At 36.4% G+C, this 20,503-nt stretch overlaps 2 protein-coding genes across 5 annotated transcripts; one reads left to right on the top strand and one right to left on the bottom strand.

Moving 5' to 3' along the window:
• The first annotated feature begins 5,823 nt into the window (after positions 1 to 5,823).
• On the top strand, positions 5,824 to 12,646 carry LOC105831197 (tetratricopeptide repeat protein 21B). 2 transcript variants are annotated; one of them, XM_012671178.3, is made up of 11 exons: positions 5,824 to 6,143; positions 6,348 to 6,405; positions 6,772 to 7,990; positions 8,470 to 8,724; positions 8,834 to 9,558; positions 9,623 to 9,939; positions 10,112 to 10,446; positions 10,560 to 10,767; positions 10,858 to 11,171; positions 11,369 to 11,762; positions 12,262 to 12,500. In XM_012671178.3, exons 3-11 carry the CDS (start codon positions 6,827 to 6,829, stop codon positions 12,498 to 12,500), a joined length of 3,951 nt encoding a protein of 1,316 aa, XP_012526632.1. In that variant the 5' UTR covers positions 5,824 to 6,143; positions 6,348 to 6,405; positions 6,772 to 6,826. The 2 variants fall into 2 exon arrangements, with proteins under 2 accessions (XP_012526632.1, XP_012526633.1); XM_012671179.3 differs by having other exon boundaries at positions 5,827 to 6,143; positions 6,337 to 6,405; positions 12,262 to 12,646.
• Positions 12,498 to 19,101, bottom strand: LOC105831198 (proton-associated sugar transporter A). Of its 3 annotated transcripts, none has more exons than XM_036287026.1 (9): positions 18,259 to 19,101; positions 17,457 to 17,601; positions 16,555 to 16,905; positions 16,073 to 16,335; positions 15,561 to 15,818; positions 14,734 to 14,984; positions 14,476 to 14,598; positions 13,861 to 14,250; positions 12,498 to 13,369 (listed from the first exon to the last, which is right to left on the bottom strand). In XM_036287026.1, exons 3-9 carry the CDS (start codon positions 16,752 to 16,754, stop codon positions 12,974 to 12,976), a joined length of 1,881 nt encoding a protein of 626 aa, XP_036142919.1. In that variant the 5' UTR covers positions 16,755 to 16,905; positions 17,457 to 17,601; positions 18,259 to 19,101; the 3' UTR covers positions 12,498 to 12,973. The 3 variants fall into 3 exon arrangements, with proteins under 3 accessions (XP_036142919.1, XP_036142918.1, XP_012526634.1); XM_036287025.1 differs by having other exon boundaries at positions 18,192 to 19,101; XM_012671180.3 differs by lacking the exons at positions 17,457 to 17,601; positions 18,259 to 19,101 and adding an exon at positions 17,106 to 17,429.
• Between the last annotated feature and the right edge of the window lie 1,402 nt (positions 19,102 to 20,503).

The following is a 20,503-nucleotide window of genomic DNA, read 5'->3' on the forward strand; positions in this document are numbered from 1 at the left end:
CCATTTGTAGCGCTGTCAGCAAATGATCTCGTACGTAGTAAAACGGCAACAGTGACAAAGGTCTGCAATGACCATTAGGTGATAGAACACCTGTTAGATAAAAATTTATTTAAAAAGACGTACTTTACTTTATATTGGCTCAGCTTATTTGCTTTAAAAAAATTAAAAACTTAACTGTTTCGTCCATTCCAAATGTTTCCCAACTTGATCAGAAATCTTATAATTTTTATTTAAAACTTATAGAAGATATTTCATAGAATTGTATTTTTTTTGTGAATAGAAAAATGAGTCTTTAATTCCTATGCATTGAGTTATCTGTATACATATAATAACTAATAATTAATTTAAAAAATCCCAAGTCGAGTAAACAGCAGATTAATAGTTGGACTGCTATTTACTCGACTTGGTATTTTTTAAAACATAGATTTACAGTCCCAACTATCGCGTCTTCGCATATTCCTGACATAATGTAACGGCATAAAGGCAAGAACTGCAGGCTGTATCGATTATATGTGATGGTTCTTTCAGATCCAAGTAATATGATATCATGTGTTTGCTGTTGTAAATTTGCTACATCCAATAATATTCAAACCGCTTAATTAATGATAAAAATATTTTCATGTTTCCAAAATACTAGTACACACATAATTATAAGTTTAATCGTTTTTGTTACTACATATTTACATATTAATCAGAATACTTTCTTTCTTTATCTGAGCTTTCTCATATAGAAATTTTTTTTACGTTTCAATTAAATATATGATCCCATAATTATAGCAGTATTTTTTTCCTTGTAATTGTTTTGGGTGAACTCCCGCTCGACAATTTTGCTTCATAAGAATGTTCCATTAACAGTCTCACTTTAGGCGTGAGTGTGTAGACTTGACTGGAAAATAATTCAAAAAGATTTGCATCAAATTTTCTTACATTAAAAAATTTGATAGCAATCTTTTTTAATTATCTGTCCGTCGGCTTGTTATATCCGAAAGGCAATCTAATAAGAGATGGAGTCCAATAAAGATGTTAAGCGTCTTAATGTTTATCTTTTTTTGTAAAATTTTAGTTTAAAGTACACTTTCTTGATATATAAATGTGTAATTATAATAATTGTCATAGGAGTAACATAATTTATTTATTAATCAGAAACGTACCTTGGTAGAAATTTATGCAGTTTGACTGAATACTTGACCTGTTGCTACCTAATATTATTAATTTCTCTATGTGTTATATATGTACCCGGAAAAAAGGTTTCATAGATCTTATTGAAATACATATTTTATGTTTTATTAATTTTTGCCATAAAGATAAGTCGTTTTTGAGTAGTTTTTGAGAAAAACTACGTCAAATGTTCAAAACTTTATAAAACTTATCTAACACAATTTGAGTTTTATTATAGTCAATTTTATTAGTTAATAACGGAAGGGGGTGCGGCAAAGCCTCTCCTTTGTCCACGTGTTTTCTGTACTATATGGATTTTCGACGCGTAGCGAGGTCTACCCCTGCTTACAGAACGCAGCAAAAATTATTTTTTAATTTGTTTCTATCTTTTTAGCATGACTATTATTTTTTTATATGAAACAGAAATTTTACAAAAGAAAGGAAACTAATATAAACATATATAGACATATTTTATATATTTATATGTTTTTATATGAAATATTTTTTCCCGGGTATACAGAAATATTGCATAGCAATTGACAAATGACATTACTTATGTCATTTAAACTAATATAAAGTTTTTTTGTGTTTTACTGTTCTTTTACTATTAAATAACTAATATTTAGATATATTATAGTTTTTCTATACATTGTTCTACACAATAGTGTAGTTACACAAAATTCTATATAATATAACTACGACAAAATCGTTATGTCTTGATTAACCTAAAGAATTTTATTGGTTAATTATTAAACAAACACACTGATGTAACTGTCCAACAGCCAATCAAAAGTTGCACTAAATTTTTACGAGAGTAAATGCGTAAAATACTATATAATAAAATTATGAATAATAAAATTTTACCTATTTTCCATCGATCATGATTTGCTCTAACAAGATCGACTTTATTAAATAGATTTTCTCATAACTGATTTATGTTGTCTGAATCTGGAAATCTGCCACTAATACCAGAAATAACGATCTCTTCTCTTTTTAATATCGTCCAACAATCTATATGTTTTTTTATCATCCATGGTTAATTATTGTTTTAATCTTAAAAAAAGTATGCGTATATATTATATACTAATTTTTTTTACTGTAAAGTTTACAGTAAAACTATTAATACTCACTATGTCACTGCGATTTTGTTTAAGTCATACGCAAAAATAGACTTTGGCGTTATTTTCCAAAGCCTCTGTTTATATATACTTATGGAAAAGAATGAGGTGTAGTGGGATAATCTGCATTGTAATAGTTAGGCATTGTCTGTCATTTAAAATGTTAATGTAATTTGAGGCATTTACGTTTAAATAAGATGTGAAACAATTTTCATTCTTTATTTACATTATTTATCGACTAAAGGTAGTTTGATATTCTTTTTTTTATAAGATTCGTATGAATTTCTGGTGATTTCGTACCTCAAATAAATATGTACAATTTTGTTCCTTCAAAATTTCATGATATTAAAGAGATAACATCCACTGTGTGTAAAAATAAATAATTTATTTAGAAGCAACGTCGGCAGCGGTTCACGATTGGATGGGTGACCGTTTTTCTCGCAGAAGCATTATATAAGCAATGCTATGTGCCTATAGTTTGTATTAAATTGGAAAGAAAGTTTTTATAGAAGGCTCGGTAAATTTTATCGTGCGTAGTAAGATAATTTATACTTGGTGCTTTTGCTTATTTTTTAGTAAGACATAAATAATATTTTTTATCCCATACTTTCTAAAAATTAAGCAAATTAAAAGACTTTTTTTTCTTCAAAACAATTGCACCTACATTTTTATAAAGTACAATAATTTTTGACGAATTTTCTATATAAAAATTAGCTATTTTTTCTCTTCGTGTAGGGACAACGCAGCACAGGGACTATTTGAAATAAAACCCGCTGAAAAAACGTTTTTGAACAATGCTGTTAAAATGTACATATGTTTAACAATAAGTCTATTATGTTTTTAATAGACTATTAATTAAAGAATAATACCAAAAGAATACCAAATTATTACAACTTTTGTTTATCGCTGATTTAGAATTCTATTTTAATAATCTATAAGAGAAAATTTTACAACTGTGATCATTTTTCTTAAGCTTTATACTCAATAATAATTAAACACTTTTTGAATGTTTTTTAACTACAATTCAATGTGAAATAAAAAAGCAGTATCTATATCTTAATGATATTTTAATGTAGAAACCGTAGTGTGTTACACGAAGCGTCGAATAATACGACGCGCATATCAAATAGACACTTCTTTTTTAATGCAAGAATTTCATCTATTATGTTGTAAAAATGTTATTAATCTGCTACATGCTAATAGAGATCTTCAATTTTAATTTTATTCTTTGTTTTATTACATTTATAACATTTTTCGTAATATGCGACTTTTAATTTTTTAGTCTGCTGCATTGTCCTATTTACCTCTAAACATCAGATTAATTGATTATTGTAATGCATGTTAATGTAATGTATCGAAGGCGTCATAGGTGCACATTTTATAATTACTAGAACAACACAGGCACGCGCTACGTGCGCGCTATTTAGCTTTTTACTTTTTGAAAATAGTAATAATTGCAATAATAATTAAATAAATGAATAATTATATACAGAAAGAAAGGAAAAAAAGAGAGAGAGAAAACATACCCCAGACAACACGCATGTCTAAAAGACATCTTTAAGACGTCTTAAAAGAGACGTCTTTGAGACTTTATTAAAAGACGTCTTTATGACGTCTTAAAATCGTCTTATTTTAGACGTCTCTCTTAAGACGTCTAAAATACGTCTTTTTAAGACATATTCTTTGAGACGCCATTTAAACGTCTTTACGACGTCTGAGAAAGACGTTTTTAAGACGTCGAATGACGCACATAACCAAATCTGCCGTGTGATGCGATCAAGTCGATCGACGTGCTTATCCCGTATCAATTTTTGAACTCTTGCACGTATCGCGTGTGTGTTGGGACGTTTTGTCCCGGTTTGCTGTGTAACGCAGCCGAGTGTGGATACGTTAATACAACACAACTTTTTAACTCTCGTACGTATCGCGTGTGTAGGCTGTTATTGGAAATAATTAACCTTTCTGACAACATTTCTGACAACAGTTTTTGACAATTAATAAACCGGACGATAATAGTGTTGCGCTTAAGTTGCTGTAAAATATTTGACTGAATCCAGTATCTCTGTAAAATTCTGTAATTTCCAATCACGAAAACATGAAATAAAATTGAAATATATAATATAAAATTTTTTATTTATAAAAAAACTTATCTTAATAATAAAATAAAAATAATGAAATATAAATATAAAGTATTTTGTTTAAAATAATAAAAAATAAAAAATAATAAACCTAGCTTTTGGAATCCTTGGTGGAAAAATTTTCTACAAAATTCTAAAAAACTACAAAAATTTACAAAAGTGTGTTTCAAATTTAGCATTTTTCTGTAAAAACTACAAAAAAATGCCAGAATTGGAACACTTTTGTAAATTTTTGTAGTTTTTTAGAATTTTGTAGAAATTTTTTCGCCAGGGATGTCTAAAATAATTTTTATATAAGACGTCTCAAAAACGTCATAAATAAAAAAAATTAGACGTCTTTTAGACGCCTTAAAAACGTCTTAAATCGGGTCATAAGACGTCTTAAAGACGTCCAAAAGACGTCTTTCTGATAGTTTTATAAGACGTCTTATAAAAATATAAGACGTCTTTTAGACGTCTTTAAGACGTCATAATGTTCTCTGGGACATTACTTTTTATTACCTAATTTTCTTTCTTCTTTAAAAATTATACACATTAAACACATAAAAGGAAGAAAGAAATATCAAAATACACAACATACATAAATCTATTCTTTAAAGCAGTATGATATTGACACTGAAATGTAACGAAATGTTGTCAGCTCTTTTCTGAATTTAACACAAATATATACAAGATATCATAGTATTACAATATTTTTACCTGTTATTGGTATTTCTCTTTTTAGTTATTTCTCTAATTTTATCTCTTTCACTCTCATTTATTCTCATTCTTCATCTTCTTTTTAGCTTTAAAGAAAGTGTCTTTATTCTTCTTTCAATTTTCGACTTATCCTTTAACTCTTCTTCTTTTTCTTGTTTTTTTTTCTTTAATTAAATCAAAATTAAACGTTATTTTTAAAGAGTATCGATGGGAAAATAAATCGCATTTGAATTGCAGTTGATCCACTTTTATCATGACTCAGGATCAATGATGTGTGATAGCGGATCTGAATTCACAATCTGGTAATTTTCCTATCGTTCTTTAAAAATGAAATGGAACCTTACAATTGCCACTTCATTACTAATTAACCTTTCCTTCCGTTAAAAGGCACGCAAATATTGCATTATAATAGCTTCATGAATTGATAAGAATTTTAAATAATTGCAATAAAAGATGATATATCACAACGCAACAGTTTCTTTTAAATAAAATTTTTTAATAATATTTGTATAAAATTATACAAATCTAAACTTAAGATATCAATATTTCACAACTGCAGTTTAAAAAACCGAGTGATTTATTTCAAATATAGTTTATTTTAAATGCCCTGTTAAGTGTATAATATTTCATCTTGATTATATATTCTTAATAAAAACACAATATTTTTTAAACATTTTTAAAGTATTTATTTTTAATTACTTTTACATTATACATATATCATCATCGAACAATTACAAAATATCATCCATTGTAGCCAAGCGAATGCGGCTGAGCGAGTATGCGCGATCGAGCGGTCGCCACAGCAACGGCGTTGTCAACAAACGTAACCTAACCTGTCCGTCTCGTTTTTGCTTGACGGCTCCGGGTTATCGCTTCGACAGAATGTAAGTAAGGAATCGACGTCGTGTGGACACACCACTGCACTCACGATGCGTTGAAATGAACGGGGAAACCGCGCAAACCGACGACGGATTCTTGCACTTCGCGCAATGATGTAAATCGCAACACTTTCCAGTCGAACAATGTGAAGGTAAGTGCAGAATGTGACATAAATTATAGAATCTATAGATATATAATAAATACATGCTTATATAATAGAATATATATTAATAAATGAGAAATAGAATGTAAAAATGATTGTAAAACAAGTAACTGGGTTTATTGATATTATTAACGTTATTGCACAGAAAGCAATTTTATATTTTATTTAACACTCCATACAGTTGTTTTGCAGCATCTCTACACACTGGGTCACAACGCTTCTGAATTAATTTTTATTACTTTTACACAGGGTAAGTTAATATATTTATTAAACTAAACTAAAGTTAATGATTTATAAAATTAATTTAATTATATGAATGAAAAACTCTGTTAAAAGTTACGTTCAGTTAAATTAAAAGTCAATTTTGAAAAGCATTATGTTTTTATTAAATTAGAAATTCGTAATTAAAAAAAAATACATTAACATCAGTACTAACATAAATCAATTGTAATATGGATTATTAAATAAATTTATTATTTTACTTTATAATTATTATTTTTGTATAAAAATGCTTTTCCTTTACATAGATAAATTTTTAACTTTGCAAGAAATCAACATTTATTTGTTTTTATATTTTAAGTTTTAATATTTTAATTCAGGATGCATCTTATTTCAGGATATAATAAAAAATTCAAGTAAAGCAGACTGCAAAATACAGGACAGGGACCAGAATGGATGAAATGGAGTATGTGGCTCTAATCGAGTGGTACTGTCGACAGCATTATTACAATGGCATGCTGACTCAAGCAAAGCAGGCGCACGACGCCTACCCGAACAGCGAGCGGCTGCAGCTCCTGGTCTGCCTAGCGTACGTTCTCGTAGGCAAGGGCCACGAGGCCATCAAGGAAAGCTCCAATTTGCTCAACTACGCGGACTACGCGCTGCCGGTGTTGCTCGTGCAAAACGTTGTTCTAGTCGACAGCGACGCGGAGAGAAGCGCTGTCACCCAGCTAGAGAACAGGATCCGGGACGAGCGCCGAAAGGCGTCTTGTCTTGGGCTATGTCTAGCGGCGTCCGTGCTACTGCTCTCTCGTCGAGCGGACAGGGCGAAGGAGTATGTAGACCGAGCGTACAAATTGAAACCCAGCAATGCCGACGTGTTACTTGTCAAGGGCTGGCTAGGGCTCAGTTTAAAATCAGGCGCGTACGGCACCGGCCCTGAAGTGGAGAACACCTTTGATTTGGTTTTAAGGGAGGAGTCGAGGAATCTGAGCGCGCTATTAGGTTCTGCAGAGATAAAGCGACGCGCCGGTGACTATCCAGGGGCCATTACGATATTGAACTCTTTGATTGTACGCTACCCGAAGCAGCCGCTGCCGCTGGTGGAAAAAATGCGCTGCTTGATGGCGGCGAAGGATTGGGAGCAGGTGCTGGAGATGGTGAATCGAGTGCTCTCGCTCGAGTCGAACAACCTGGACGCCATCAAGGCGAGCTCGGTGGTGGCTCTGTGCAGGGACGGCAATCCCGGCGAGGGTCTGCCGCAGCTGCAGCTCTTCTTGCGTCACTCGCTGCTCGCCGAGCCGAGGAACGTGTTTCTGCTGCTCGGGAACCTGCGACTATTCGCCGGCATCGCGTTCCAGGACCACGGAATTCTGCTGGAGTTGGCGCGTACGGCCGAGAAGATGTTACAGGCGGCATCGTCGGGTAGCAGCAGCGCGGAGCTGATGGCGGAATTAGGCGATCTGTACGTCACGCTGGGCAACATTAAGGACGCCGAGCGTTGGTACAAGAACACTATCCGCGCGGACCCATCCTCCTTCGCGGCGCTCCTGGGACTGGCGCGTTGCCAATTGCTACAGGGATCCTCGGAGGATCTGGATCAAGCGCGGCAACAGGTAAATAAATGAGTACACTTTAAAAAATGTACATATACAAAAGTCCCTTAACTCAAAAGTTTAAAAAATTATAAAGCTTTTGACAATATCCTGATATTCTAATAAACTATTTTTTTTTTGTTTATTCAAATTTATCTTAAAGGGATAAAATCAAACTTGAAAAATTGGTCCATTTTTGTTTATATATTTTCTAACAATTGACAATTGTATATTTTAATTTTTATTAAAATAAATTTTCTTTATAAAATTTTGTCCTCTCTTTTATCAAAATAAAAGTAAAAAGTGGGGGCCAATTTTTAATTGATTTTATTCCTTTGGGTAGAAAAAATAGTTATTACATTATTAAATATTACATATTAAATCTACGTATTGTCAAAGTTTATAATTTTTTGAATTTTTGAATTAAGAATTCTCTCTTTTTAAATGTACTGGTTAAAGTGATTGATTAAATAGGTGGAAGTTTATCTTGTGTTTTACAGGTAGAAATCATGATGGAGATACAGCCACATTCGACAAATGTGCAGCTTTTGTTCATGTCCGCGAAGATTGCTTCTCATGAAAACAGCATTAAGGCACTTGGTTATCTAGACGCAGCGGCGAATATCTTGTTGAAAAACTGCGAGGGTCTTCCCTACGGCTACGAATATCTCGGAGAGCTTAAACCGGATCTATGCCTTGAGATTGCGAAGCAACGTTTGATGCATTCCTTGAACAAGTCCCCGATGAACGACGAGGTAACTTCTTTGAAAAAGACAATTAAGAGAATGCATACAGTTTTATTTTTTATTATTTTGAATTATGACATCAGAAACAAAAAAATTGTATTCTGTTGTGTTTTTTAAGCTGGGTAGCGCAATGGAAAAGGAACCAAGCATCCGTTTGTTGGAATGCCTTGTAGAAGCCTGTCCAGGCGCCAGCGTGGCCATATTACTGCTCAGCAAGGCCAAAATGCAGAGTGGCGATTATGAAGGTGCGTTGATTCTGCTCAGGAAATTGCTGGACACAGTAGAACCGTCCAATGCACAGGCCCATCTTATAATGGCTCAGATTCTGGCGCATCAGGGCAGGTACCAGCTCGCCTCGCAGAGTCTGGAAGTCGGTCTAAGTTACAACTTCAAGATCCGAGACGAGCCTGTTTATCATATGATCGTCGGAATGGTGCAACGAGAGGCTGGCGATCTGCAGAATTGCGTCAAGAGCTGCCAGACGGCTATGTCGCTGGCCAGACTGACCGGCGGCAACGCCAAAAGAAAGTCCGATATGTCCACGTCGGATCGAGCGACGTTGTATCTAGAGCTGATTGCTGCATACAGCAAGGCGAAGCGATTCGCAGAGGCACTGGCTCTCGTCGATGAGGCGAAAACGAATCTCGCCGGCACCACTGAGCTCGGAAGAATCACCATCGGCACTGCCGAGATTTACCTGGACCTAGGCGAGTTAGAAAATGCTATCAGTTGCTTACGGAGCATCCGTCCGGGGCAGCCGTACTATTTGCAGGCGCACACCAAATTGGCTGAAATCAATTTGAATCACAAAAAGGATCGTCAGGCGTTTGCGAAGTGTTTTAGGTACGAAGAATTTTTTATTTTGTCATTTTAGATGAATATTCTATTGCTGTTATTTACCTTTTAGAGAATTGGTGGAACATTGTCCCGGCCCAAAGACATACAGCATGTTGGGTAACGCTTACATGTCCATCCAGGAGCCTGAGAGAGCGATAGAAGCATACGAGCAAGCTCTCTCGCAGAATCCGATTAATAAGGCAGATATCGCGAATAAAATGGGCAGAGCGCTTGTCAAAGCGCATCAGTATACGAAAGCGATCAGTTATTACAAAGACATAGTGAAGCAGGACAATTGCGGCGCTCTAAAATTAGATCTGGCCAAATTGTATATGAAGATGAAGCAACACGACAAGGCAGAAGCTACTTTGGTGCAAGAGCTGCAAGGTAATTTTATCTATTTCAATTAACATTAATATTAAATTAATTGTTTAATAATATTTATAACAGTTTTTTTCTAATAATATAAAACAAATTGTTTTCCTATCTATTTTTAAATTATAATAAGACTAAATAGATATATCATGTCTCTATATCTTTATTTTTTTCTTATATTTAGACAAGCGGGGCGAGTCTGACATCCTGAGCTTGGAGATGCGAGGCCAGGAGTTGCTGTTGCTCGCCAAGGTGCGCGAGAAGTCAGGCAACATTAAAGGCGCGCTGGCCACCTTGAGGGAAGCCAAGGAGAACCAACACAGGTACATCCAGCGTCTTGCCGTCTCACCAGATGTCGCAGATCAGAAACACATGTTGGCGAACATTTGTTTGACGATGGCCGACTATGCGTCGACATTGCGCAATTATGAGGAAGCGATTGTGTATTACAAGGAAGCGTTGACTCATAAACCTACCGATGTGAATGCTCTGCTTTCCTTGGCGAAGTTGTATATGCAGGTAAGTAAAATATTTGAATTAGAGCTTTAATTTTATCATATTATTTATTACAACTTGAGAGTAAAATATTTCCATTGAGGGATATTAACGTAATAAATATGAATACATATTAGATGAACAACTTGGACCGGTGCGCACAGAATTGTTCCATTTTGCTGAACGCCGATCCCAACAACGAGGCCGCGTCCGTGATGATGGCAGACCTCGCGTTTCGCAAGGTAGATTTCGACACCGCGGCGTTTCACTTTCGACAATTGCTGCTACGCCAACCCACCTATTGGACCGCCCTGGCGAGATTGATAGAAGTGTCGCGTAGAACAGGTTGAACATCTGTCAAACTTTTCGCTCTCATTCGACAGACGTCTCTTGATACGGGAATAATTTACAATTATACATAATTCGCGTCGCCAGGTGCTATGGATGACCTCGACGAGTGGTTGCAACGCGCGCAGGTCGCGATGGGTATCGGCAACGTCGAAGCCGGCTACTATTACTGCGCCGGGTTGTTGGACTGGCGGACGGGTAAACTGAACTCGGCTCTTCGTAACTTCAACTTCGCACGGCGCGATCCGGAATGGGGCCAGCAAGCGATCTACAACATGATCGAGATCTGTCTGGATCCGGACGACGACACCACTCTGTCGAACGAGGCTTTCAACGACGAGGACCTCGAATATCAGGACTCAAGGACGATGGCTTTGAGGACTGCTTATCGATTGCTTCAAGTACGTTCAGTATCAATGCTGCTCTTTTAACATTTACATACGAATCAATTTAATTCAATTTTTTTTAACTTGTTCCTACTAGAAGTATTAAAGTTGTATTAAAATATTATTTTTATAAAAACATAAACTAGTAACAAGTTTTTAAAATATATTTTTTAATTATCCAAATATTCAAATAAAATACTATATTATTGTAGGAATTGAATCCCAAAGGCAGTCCCCATGAAGAACTGACTCACAAGCTCCTGAGCAACTTTTTCCTGTTGGCTACTAAGCAGAAGTCCAACATCGAGAAAGCCTTGCAGGACTGTACTGCGTTAGCCAGTCAGGAGACCCTCAGAGACCACGTAGGACCCGCTCTCGGTATGGCTACCGCGCACATTCTGCTGAAGCAAACGCCGCGCGCCCGAAATCATCTGAAGCGCGTTAGCAAGAACGTCTGGACGTTTGAGGATGCTGAATATTTGGAACGCTGCTGGCTCCTACTGGCAGACATTTACGTGCAATCCAGCAAGTACGAACTGGCAAATGAGCTGCTGAAGCGAGTGCTACAGCACAACGCTACCTGCGTACGGGCTCACGAGCTTTCAGGTTAGATTACGATTCAAAATTGTACTCTTCTTCAAATTTTATAAACTTTATTTTCGGAAATTGAAGAATAAAAAATCTTAGAATATTTCACATATATGTAGAATTCTAGAAATGATAGACTTTTTCAGCACTTTTGGAAAAATGTGCCAATTTCAAGAAATTTTCTAAAATGTTATAAAATTATACAAAAATTAATCTGAAAAATTTATACAAAAACATACATATATATATATAAAGAATTTTGAGAAAACATTTTGCGAGGATTGAATTGCATTTTAATCTTAATAGCAGAATTCCGTTATGAATTGATTATCGAAAATGAGCCTAGTAGGCCTATTCTGTAACTCTGAACGACAGTGTCGATATCGTTACATTGTCGTTGCGCACATATTATATATGACAAAAAAGCTGCGACAATATAACGATACCGAACTGTCGTTAAGAGTTACAGAATAAGCCTATTAGGTTGCCTAAGGTTTTAGCATATTTTCACTTTCAGGCTACATCGCTGAGAAGGATCAAAATTATCGCGATGCAGCGGCCAGATACGCTCAAGCCTGGAAGTGCGGCGGTAAAATGAAACTAACGATCGGCTACAAGCTTGCTTACTGCTGCTTGAAAGCGAAGGCCTACGCTGACGCGATCGATGCGTGCAACGAGGTGCTAAAGCAGAACACGGATTTTCCGAGGATTAGGAAAGACATCTTGGAGAAGTGTATTAATAATCTTCGCACGTGAAGAGCACCCGTATTCGTTCAGCTTGTATTGATCGACCGTTTACTTGTTATGTTACACATTGTACACATATCCGTCCGTTCTTAACGTTATCGATAAAGATATTATATATCAATTTAGAACGAATAAATATTTAGATAATTATTCAATCAGAGTACAATATATTTTTGAAACGTTCGGTAGTTTGTAAGTAAATTAACCAATAGTTTACTTGCTGGTAAAATTAACGTCAAAATGCCTAACGCGAAACTATACGAAACTATAGTTAATCAGATGATGCGATGGCCACAATTACCTTATAAATCTATCTTATTCTCCAGCTTAATATATTATGTCGATATATTATCTGCAACTAATAGAATATTCTGTTTCTTTGAATGTAATGATTATTCTAAAGTTTTTTCCGCGAAGTTGACTTATGGACAGTTGTCGAAATAATTAATTATAACTTAAAGTGATAGATTGATGAGCGGGATTTATAGATCCAGGTACATAATCCGCGTGGCCGAGGCAGCGCCGCACATCGCCAGAATACTAGCGACGTAGACCACTGCCGCGGTAGACCCAGTGAAGCTGACGATCGTGCCCAGACAACAGGACAGCAGAAACTGCGCAAGGAACACCATGGAGGAGACGATGGCGACGTCGGTCCCCAGACCGCGCACGAAACCGCCGGAAACCGCGTCACCAGCTGTCGTCAGGGCGAAGGTTGAGGACGCGTGGTAATGCGCCACAAGTAGATAGGGCATGGTGAACAGCGTGGAGTACATGACGCCGGCGGTCCATGAAAAGATGATAACGCCGGCTGGATGTTTCATCAGAGCCATCAGAAACATACCGGCGCTGTAGAAGAGTAGCCCGTAGATGTAAACCTAGATGCGAACGGAAATATTCAACCTATGAGATATATTTTCGGAATTTCTGGTAGGTCCGATTAATCCAAGAGGTTTGAAAAATGTTTACAGTATTATAATAGAGCATACAGTATATACATAAATATATATCTTGGATATTATTTCATATTTAATCATTTTATATTAAAATTCTAACGATTAAAATTCTAACGATTTCTGATAAAAATTTTTTTGAAAATTTTTTATATTATTTGTTTTATATATATTTCGCAATTTTTCAAAATTTCTGTATTACTTTATAATTTTTTCAGATTTCTCAAATTTTTTATACAAATTGGAGCTTTTCATTCAGAAGTACTGAGAAAAGTCTGTATCTTTTCTAAAATTGTTTACATAAATTTTCTAAAACTGAAACTTTTAAAATTTCTTCTCTATAATTTCCGAAGGAAACTTTATAAAGCATAAAACTAATCAATACACTGATCATTGGTATCAAGATGGCTTCTTACTTTACGCGCTCGGAAGCGCTTGATCAATCGCTCGATGATCAACGAGTAGCACGAGCAGGACAACGAGTACATGGACATGCCCCAGCATCCGAATCGCACGCCCTCCTCGTAGAGCTCCCGCTCGTCGGTATCGACGGGCGCCTGCGGATTCCCGCCGAACACCGCCTCGCCCACGAAGTCCGTGAAGTACAGAGAGTAGCAGACGTGCGCCATCCAGCAGAACAGATTCGTTAAGCAGACCAAGCGAAGACTGCGCGGCATGTAGACGATGGACAGCAGGTACTCCTTCAGAGTCGCCTTGTGGTCCGGCTCATCCTCGACACCGTTGAACCCGTAGTTAACGTGGCTGCCTTCGGAAAGTGGCTCTTCAGGACAATCGGAGGGTTGCGTCTGGAACGAACGGAGGACGAATTTCTTGACTAATAATTTTATACTAGCATTTGTACCTCGGTTATTAACAATCTTTCTCCATGAAAAATTTTTCCACGATCCTACATTTACGAAGATTAAATAGTTGAACATTTTCTACTTTAGTCAAGATCGTAAGATAACATGAAAAAACTGTCACTGAATTAAATATCGAGACAATAATGTAAGGTGATCCTTCAAGCTTACTTCCGTTGTTGAGGGATTTGTCTCGTGCTTGGCGTTGAGCGCACCATAAGTTTTCAACTCGTCAGGGATGATCTTCTCGCGTTCCTCTTGCTTGTTCTCCGTTCCTTGGATTTCGTCCGGAACCTGCATGCGAAAGAAATATTCGCGTTTTTAATGTTAACTTTATTTAATTTTACTTAAATTTAATTAAAATTAATTTAATTAAATACAATAAATACAAGAAAGACGGCTAATATTGTATAGAAATCAAAAGTTCACCTTTGGCTCGTGCATTTTCCGGTACTGATCTCGCTCGAGTAATTCAAGAGGGATCTCCTTGAAACTGGTGACAGTACACATGACACAAATGATGAAGATGATCGTAATGAGGGTGAAGGTCGCGTGCAGATGCCCGCCGAGCATAATACCGAGAGACGTGACGTCCCAATTGATGCCGCCCAAACCGTAACCCATGAAGCCTCCCAAGCCTGCCATTATGGTGAACGTGCTTAAGCCTTTGGCATGGTCCTCTGCGAATATTTAATCAAATAAAAACATCGCTTGTAGAGTTTAAAATCAAATCGCATTATAGTCATCTCGTTTGTTCACAACATTTACATTTATTCGTATTCACAAGGAATAACCCCCCAAAAAATGTTTTATATAAAAACATATATAAATATATATAAAATATATTCATATATGTTTATATTAATTTCCTTTCTTTGGTAAAATTTCTGTTTAGTATAAAAACATAATAGTCACACTGAAAAGATAGAAACTAATTTTTAAAAATAATTTTCGCATTGCTTCTTTTAAAAAAGCTAAGTATGAAAAATTATCCATATATAATATATATGTTCCGGAATATATATGGACAATTTTTACACTTAGCTTTTTTAGAAAAAGCAGTGCGAAAATTATTTTTTAAATTAGTTTAACTTTTTAAAATAAGTTTAAATTTTTAAACATATATGGACATATTTTTTTATATATTTATATATGTTTTTATATGAAACATTTTTTTCCTGGAAAAACTTATTATTAATAAAATTTTATTTTGATTTAGACGGGATTTATACTGGGTCTCCACCTGAACTACTTACCAGGTACAGTGACATCAAGGAGGTACGCCCTCGCCGGACTCTGACAGGCGTCGGCGTCGAAGTCGAGCAACACCGTGCCGAGAATAGTGAAGAATATACCCCAGGAGTGCGAGGAAGCTCTTTCAACCGGTCCGGATGTTATCTCCTCGGGCAGCTTCGCCGTTATGCGATGTCCGAGTGGAATCGTGTCGTTCCCATGAAACGACGTATCGCCAAACACGTAGCCGATGTGCTCGCCGTTCGGCACCAGGATAAGACCTGTGAGAATGCGAAAACTTTGATCGCTCCTCTTGACGCTCAAGTATGCCGCAAAAACATATATATTTTTTTCTAATTAATAAAATAAAAATTACTTTTCTAGAATTCTTTACATGATTCTTAAAAATTTTTATATAAATTTTGAAACATAATTTTATAATTTTTGAAACAAAATTATTAGTTAAAGAATAAAGTAGCAAACGACTTAAAGAAAGCATCTTTAATTAAGAGATATGAAGAAGTCTATGGCTTACCTATGAAGACCCCGAGAGCCAGTAGGAGAATGAAGGGTCGCCTTCTGCCATAATTTAGTTTACAGCGATCGCTCATGCTGCCAAGAATAGGTGTCACAAAGAAGCCCACGAGGGGGCTGAGCGCCCACACTAGTGTCATGTGCTGATGATCGACGCCGATCTTGAGGAGCGTCGGCGAGACGAAAGCGGTTTCCGCGGCATACGAGAACTCGATCCCCATTACGGCCGCCGACACCCTCACTAATTCGCCGCGGGTCTTCTTCCTGCGAAGTTATTAGAAAAACAAATAGAAAAGAAAAAGTAGTGCACATTCAATACATTAAAATAAATATGTCTGCTCAGTTTGAATGTTAATACGATACTAATAATATGAAAGTGTAATATATATTCTTTTTAGTACGCGATTTACTTTTTTCTCTCCTGAACAATTTTATATCTTCGACTTTTAAGTTTCTCCTCTTAAAAATAATGGAATTCCTCACCTGTAGATGTGAGAATAGTCGTCCAAAGTGCGCTCTAATTTGGGCGGCCCCCGTAAATGTTGCTTCAGTCCTTCCAGGCCCTGATCCAGATTCAGGCTGTTTTTCCACTCTTTCCACACGTTCCATCGTTCCCTGATAGTGTCACGAACACCGTGAATCCTACCCATGAATCCCTCGTACTCGTGCAATTTGTCCACCATGGTGGTCGGTGCCTTATCTCGCGCGGCACAGGGCGAACGATATAACGGTGGGGCACTCAAGTGTGTTGAGATGCATCATTGTTCAAAAAAGATGACACCGATCGAACCGCGATTTACATATCGTTTTCCCGTCACCTGTTATAAGTGTCAACTGGAAAAAAGTGTTGTGTGTTATCAATCACGAATATCTTCGCCAAACGGGGTCTTTTTTTTTTTTTTTTTTCAAAGAAAGCCGCGTACGGCTTCAGTTTAAAAAGAAATCCGCTTTAATCTCATTTGTTCGTATAAATGGAAAATATAAATTTGCTGTAAAACAAATAGAAATAAGGTTTCAATCTTTTATTTACTGACCATTTTAACGGATTGATTTTATCTGACTAGAAGGTTTCGCGTCGCGTTTACATTTTATTCAATTAAATGCGATCGCTCCACAAGTGAAACAAGAGATGACACCTCTTGATCGCAATCGTTTTAGATCGTTGACGGAATTGCGACGGAAACGCGACTCGTTTACCGGTCGACTGGACCACATCGCGAGAAAACGCGGACGCGGATCGCGGACGACGGACGACTGATCGTCGCACGACACCCCCGCTGCAAGCTCGCCGCCGAAGGAAGCTCGCGCGAAAGCTCGTGAAATGTCCCGCGCAATCTCAGGAGAGACAAGACAGAAGGGCTTATCGTAATGAGCTTTCCACGTACCAATCGGAACTGGCTCGTTGCCCCTGAAATCGCTTAATTAATGCGCCAAGACGAATCTCTTTAATTTTAGGAACGATCGAGAAACGTGATCCACACTTGTGAAATTTGCAATTCGAAGCCACATCGTGAAATGAGGAAAATTTGTCTGAAGAAAAAAGAGAAAGATTACCTAATAATTATTGTAAAAGCGTTGAATAGTAACTACAAGTTTAAAAGTTAAAAGTTAAATAATGAAGTTTAAAAGTTGGTAACTTTAAACTTGAGGTTTAAAAAAAAAATTAATTCTCAACTTCAATTCCACTCGTTATTTTTAAAATAAATAAACTATAACTTTATTAATTTTTTCCTAAATTTAAAGATTTCCGTAATAAAAGAAAACCTAGATAGCACAGAGAGTTCATAAAGAATTCAATTGTATGTTACTAATTATGAATTCTTTTCTTCTCAAATATACATACAATTGAGTTCTTTTTGAACTCTCTGTGCTATCTGGGAAATCTATATCTCTTTGTTATTAATAAAATATTACATTTATTTGATAATGCATATTGTAATAATTTTGTTAATTAAAATAATATAATTTTAAATAATAATCCGATTTAATATAAATGATGCTTTGAAAATTAATTTAACTTAAGTTAATTTAGTCTTAACGCAACTTTTAACTTTTAAATAATTTTATAAGCTATTAATTTTAACTTTATTTAATTAAAAAGAAATATTAATTTTCCTTACTCTGTGTAAAAGCATCAAGAATATTGAAGCGATTCTCTTACAATTGAATGAAGAAAAGATTTCTCACCATCAGGTCTCGTAGAACACGAGCGATCATTTCATCTGTACGAGTAAATCCGGGAGACTCGTTGGACTTTGTCGTTGCATTTTTCTTCATGGTAACAGTGGGAGGTTTACGCGATGTCCAATAAGGGAGGAACAGCTCTCTCTTTCTCTCTCTCTCTCTTTCTCTTTCTCTTTTTTTCCTTTCTCCCCAGACACACACAATCCGATTACCGTGTATAGCAGTAAATACATCTCAGTAAATCGAGCAAACACGGTGGTCTATTCATTCCGCTGTCTGTTTCTAGTTTGCACTATTTTACCCTTCTCGTTAAATAAATATAAACTATAGGGAAAAACGATGGTACGAGTAAAGAGATAAATGAGGTTTATGAAACGATCGATAAACACACCGTTTGCCGGCCTAATATGCAACTTGGGGCAAGGCCGTTCACGCAACGGAAGCTCCGCACGTTGTGGGTCTTCGTGGCCGCTCGTGACGTTCCATGCTCGACATCTCAGGCGAAGCTTTAACAGTGTCAACCTCCTAAATTCTCTTTAAAAAAATCTAACGTCGTAAAATTAAGTCTTCGCCCTTAAGAACCAAGCACTCAAATTATTTTTTCAAATTTTGTTCACGTTATATCCTGATAAAAAAATTTCTCATAATATATTACAATATTTTCAAGAATTCTTCACATCTAAGTAAATAAAATTCATGAATGAATGAAAATAGAATTCATGAAGATTTTCCAAAGATGTCTTAAATTTCTTCAGATTAACAAGTTTTCATAAAAAATTATAAAAAGAAAAACTCTTATAAAACATTCTGTTGAGAATTTTTTGCAGACCTGTAAAGAAAAAGAATTTGGAGAAGTAATCTTAAACTTCTCCAGAGTTTATAAGCTTTCTTCGAAAATTAAAAAAGAAAAAGAGAAATCTTAGAATATTTCAGAATTCACATATATAAAAAAAAATCTTTTCAAAAATGTTAACTTTTCCAATACTTCTATATAAAATGTGTATGAGAGATCTGAGAAAATTTTTACAAAGCTATGAAATTATTATACGAATTCCAAGGAAAAATATTCATGCATTATAATTTTCTCTTCCATAAATGTGATTTCGATACATCGCGTGCTGCGTATAAAAACGAAGCGTCTCTCGCAGAGAGCAAAAGATAAAGTCATGTGACATTCGAGGCGGGGGAAACACGGCCAGGAACTTTGAAAAACTCAAAATCGATAAGGATCCCGCTTTCCTCCTCGTCGTTTCCTCCGGACTTTTCCCCCTGGGGCTTTTCAAAGCTCCCACGCGCGTTTACAAATCGTCTGAAATCAATCCACATTTTCCTCGGAAGTAATACGCTTCGAGACGCGGAGCAGCGTTTATTTCAGCGAAGGACGGAGAGAAGCCGATTGCAACCCTCCCATCGCCTCCCCTCTCCTCCTCGTCGGCCTTTCAAAAGAACGCGGACGAGCAGGATAACAATTTCCTCGCAGGAAATTACGTCCGCGCGGGCGTCAGCGGGGGGGGGGGGGGGAGGAGGCCCTTCGTTAACGCGCGCGTTGCTATTTTCCACGCGCTTTTAAAACCACGAGGGAAATCAATATTATTCATTGTCGTCATCGCCGTCGTGCCGTTTGATATCGCCGATGGTGTTGAATGCTCGAGGGGCCGCGTTATCGCGGCTGCCGTCCTACGGCAATTACCAGGGAGGCGAAGGAGTCGCGTCCGGGCTGGGACTTCGTATCCCGTGGCCGGAAGTACGAGCTAGAGTACGGCTGCAACGATCGAGATCTCGCGAGAATCTCTTCCGGATGAAAGAAACGTCGCCGGATTTGGTTTCCCAGGGCGTCCACGGGCGAAATGAGTGGATGGAGCGCGCACATGTCTATCGCTGTCGATTTGGCCGTCAATAGATAGACATCGCAATTAATAGCTTGGTATCTTTGCCCGTGCTAATTGAGGCACCCCGGGTGTCCCAATCGCTTCCGCAGGGCCGACGCGAGAGGACGGGCCGAATATTTTTGATTAATATTTTATCAATTTAAAAGTTGATAAAAAAATTGAGAAGTTATATAACTATACTTTTAAGTTTGTTAATTTTAAATTTTCATTTTTAACTTTAACCGCATGATTACTTTTTAAATACGTACAACATGACTTTCTAATTTAATACAAATATAAATAATAGTTTTTAAACTTAACTTATATAATGAGTTAATTTAATTTAACTTTCACTGGGTCAATGTTTTGTTCATATAATT

The sequence above is a fragment of the Monomorium pharaonis genome, chromosome 5 (genome assembly GCF_013373865.1).
Source record: "Monomorium pharaonis isolate MP-MQ-018 chromosome 5, ASM1337386v2, whole genome shotgun sequence".
Lineage (NCBI taxonomy): Eukaryota > Metazoa > Arthropoda > Insecta > Hymenoptera > Formicidae > Monomorium > Monomorium pharaonis.

Bases quoted from the DNA above. Each gene is read 5' to 3' on its own strand.
- LOC105831197 (XM_012671178.3), top strand. From the start codon at position 6,827: ATGGATGAAATGGAGTATGTGGCTCTAATCGAGTGGTACTGTCGACAG. The intron at 9,940-10,111 runs GTAATTTTATCT...TCTTATATTTAG, and splicing joins TTTGGTGCAAGAGCTGCAAG to ACAAGCGGGGCGAGTCTGAC. The intron at 11,172-11,368 runs GTACGTTCAGTA...ATATTATTGTAG, and splicing joins CTGCTTATCGATTGCTTCAA to GAATTGAATCCCAAAGGCAG.
- LOC105831198 (XM_036287026.1), bottom strand. From the start codon at position 16,754: ATGGTGGACAAATTGCACGAGTACGAGGGATTCATGGGTAGGATTCAC. The intron at 15,819-16,072 runs GTAAGCCATAGA...GCATTCTCACAG, and splicing joins GGCTCTCGGGGTCTTCATAG to GTCTTATCCTGGTGCCGAAC. The intron at 13,370-13,860 runs GTAAGAAGCCAT...GTTCGCATCTAG, and splicing joins AGCGCTTCCGAGCGCGTAAA to GTTTACATCTACGGGCTACT.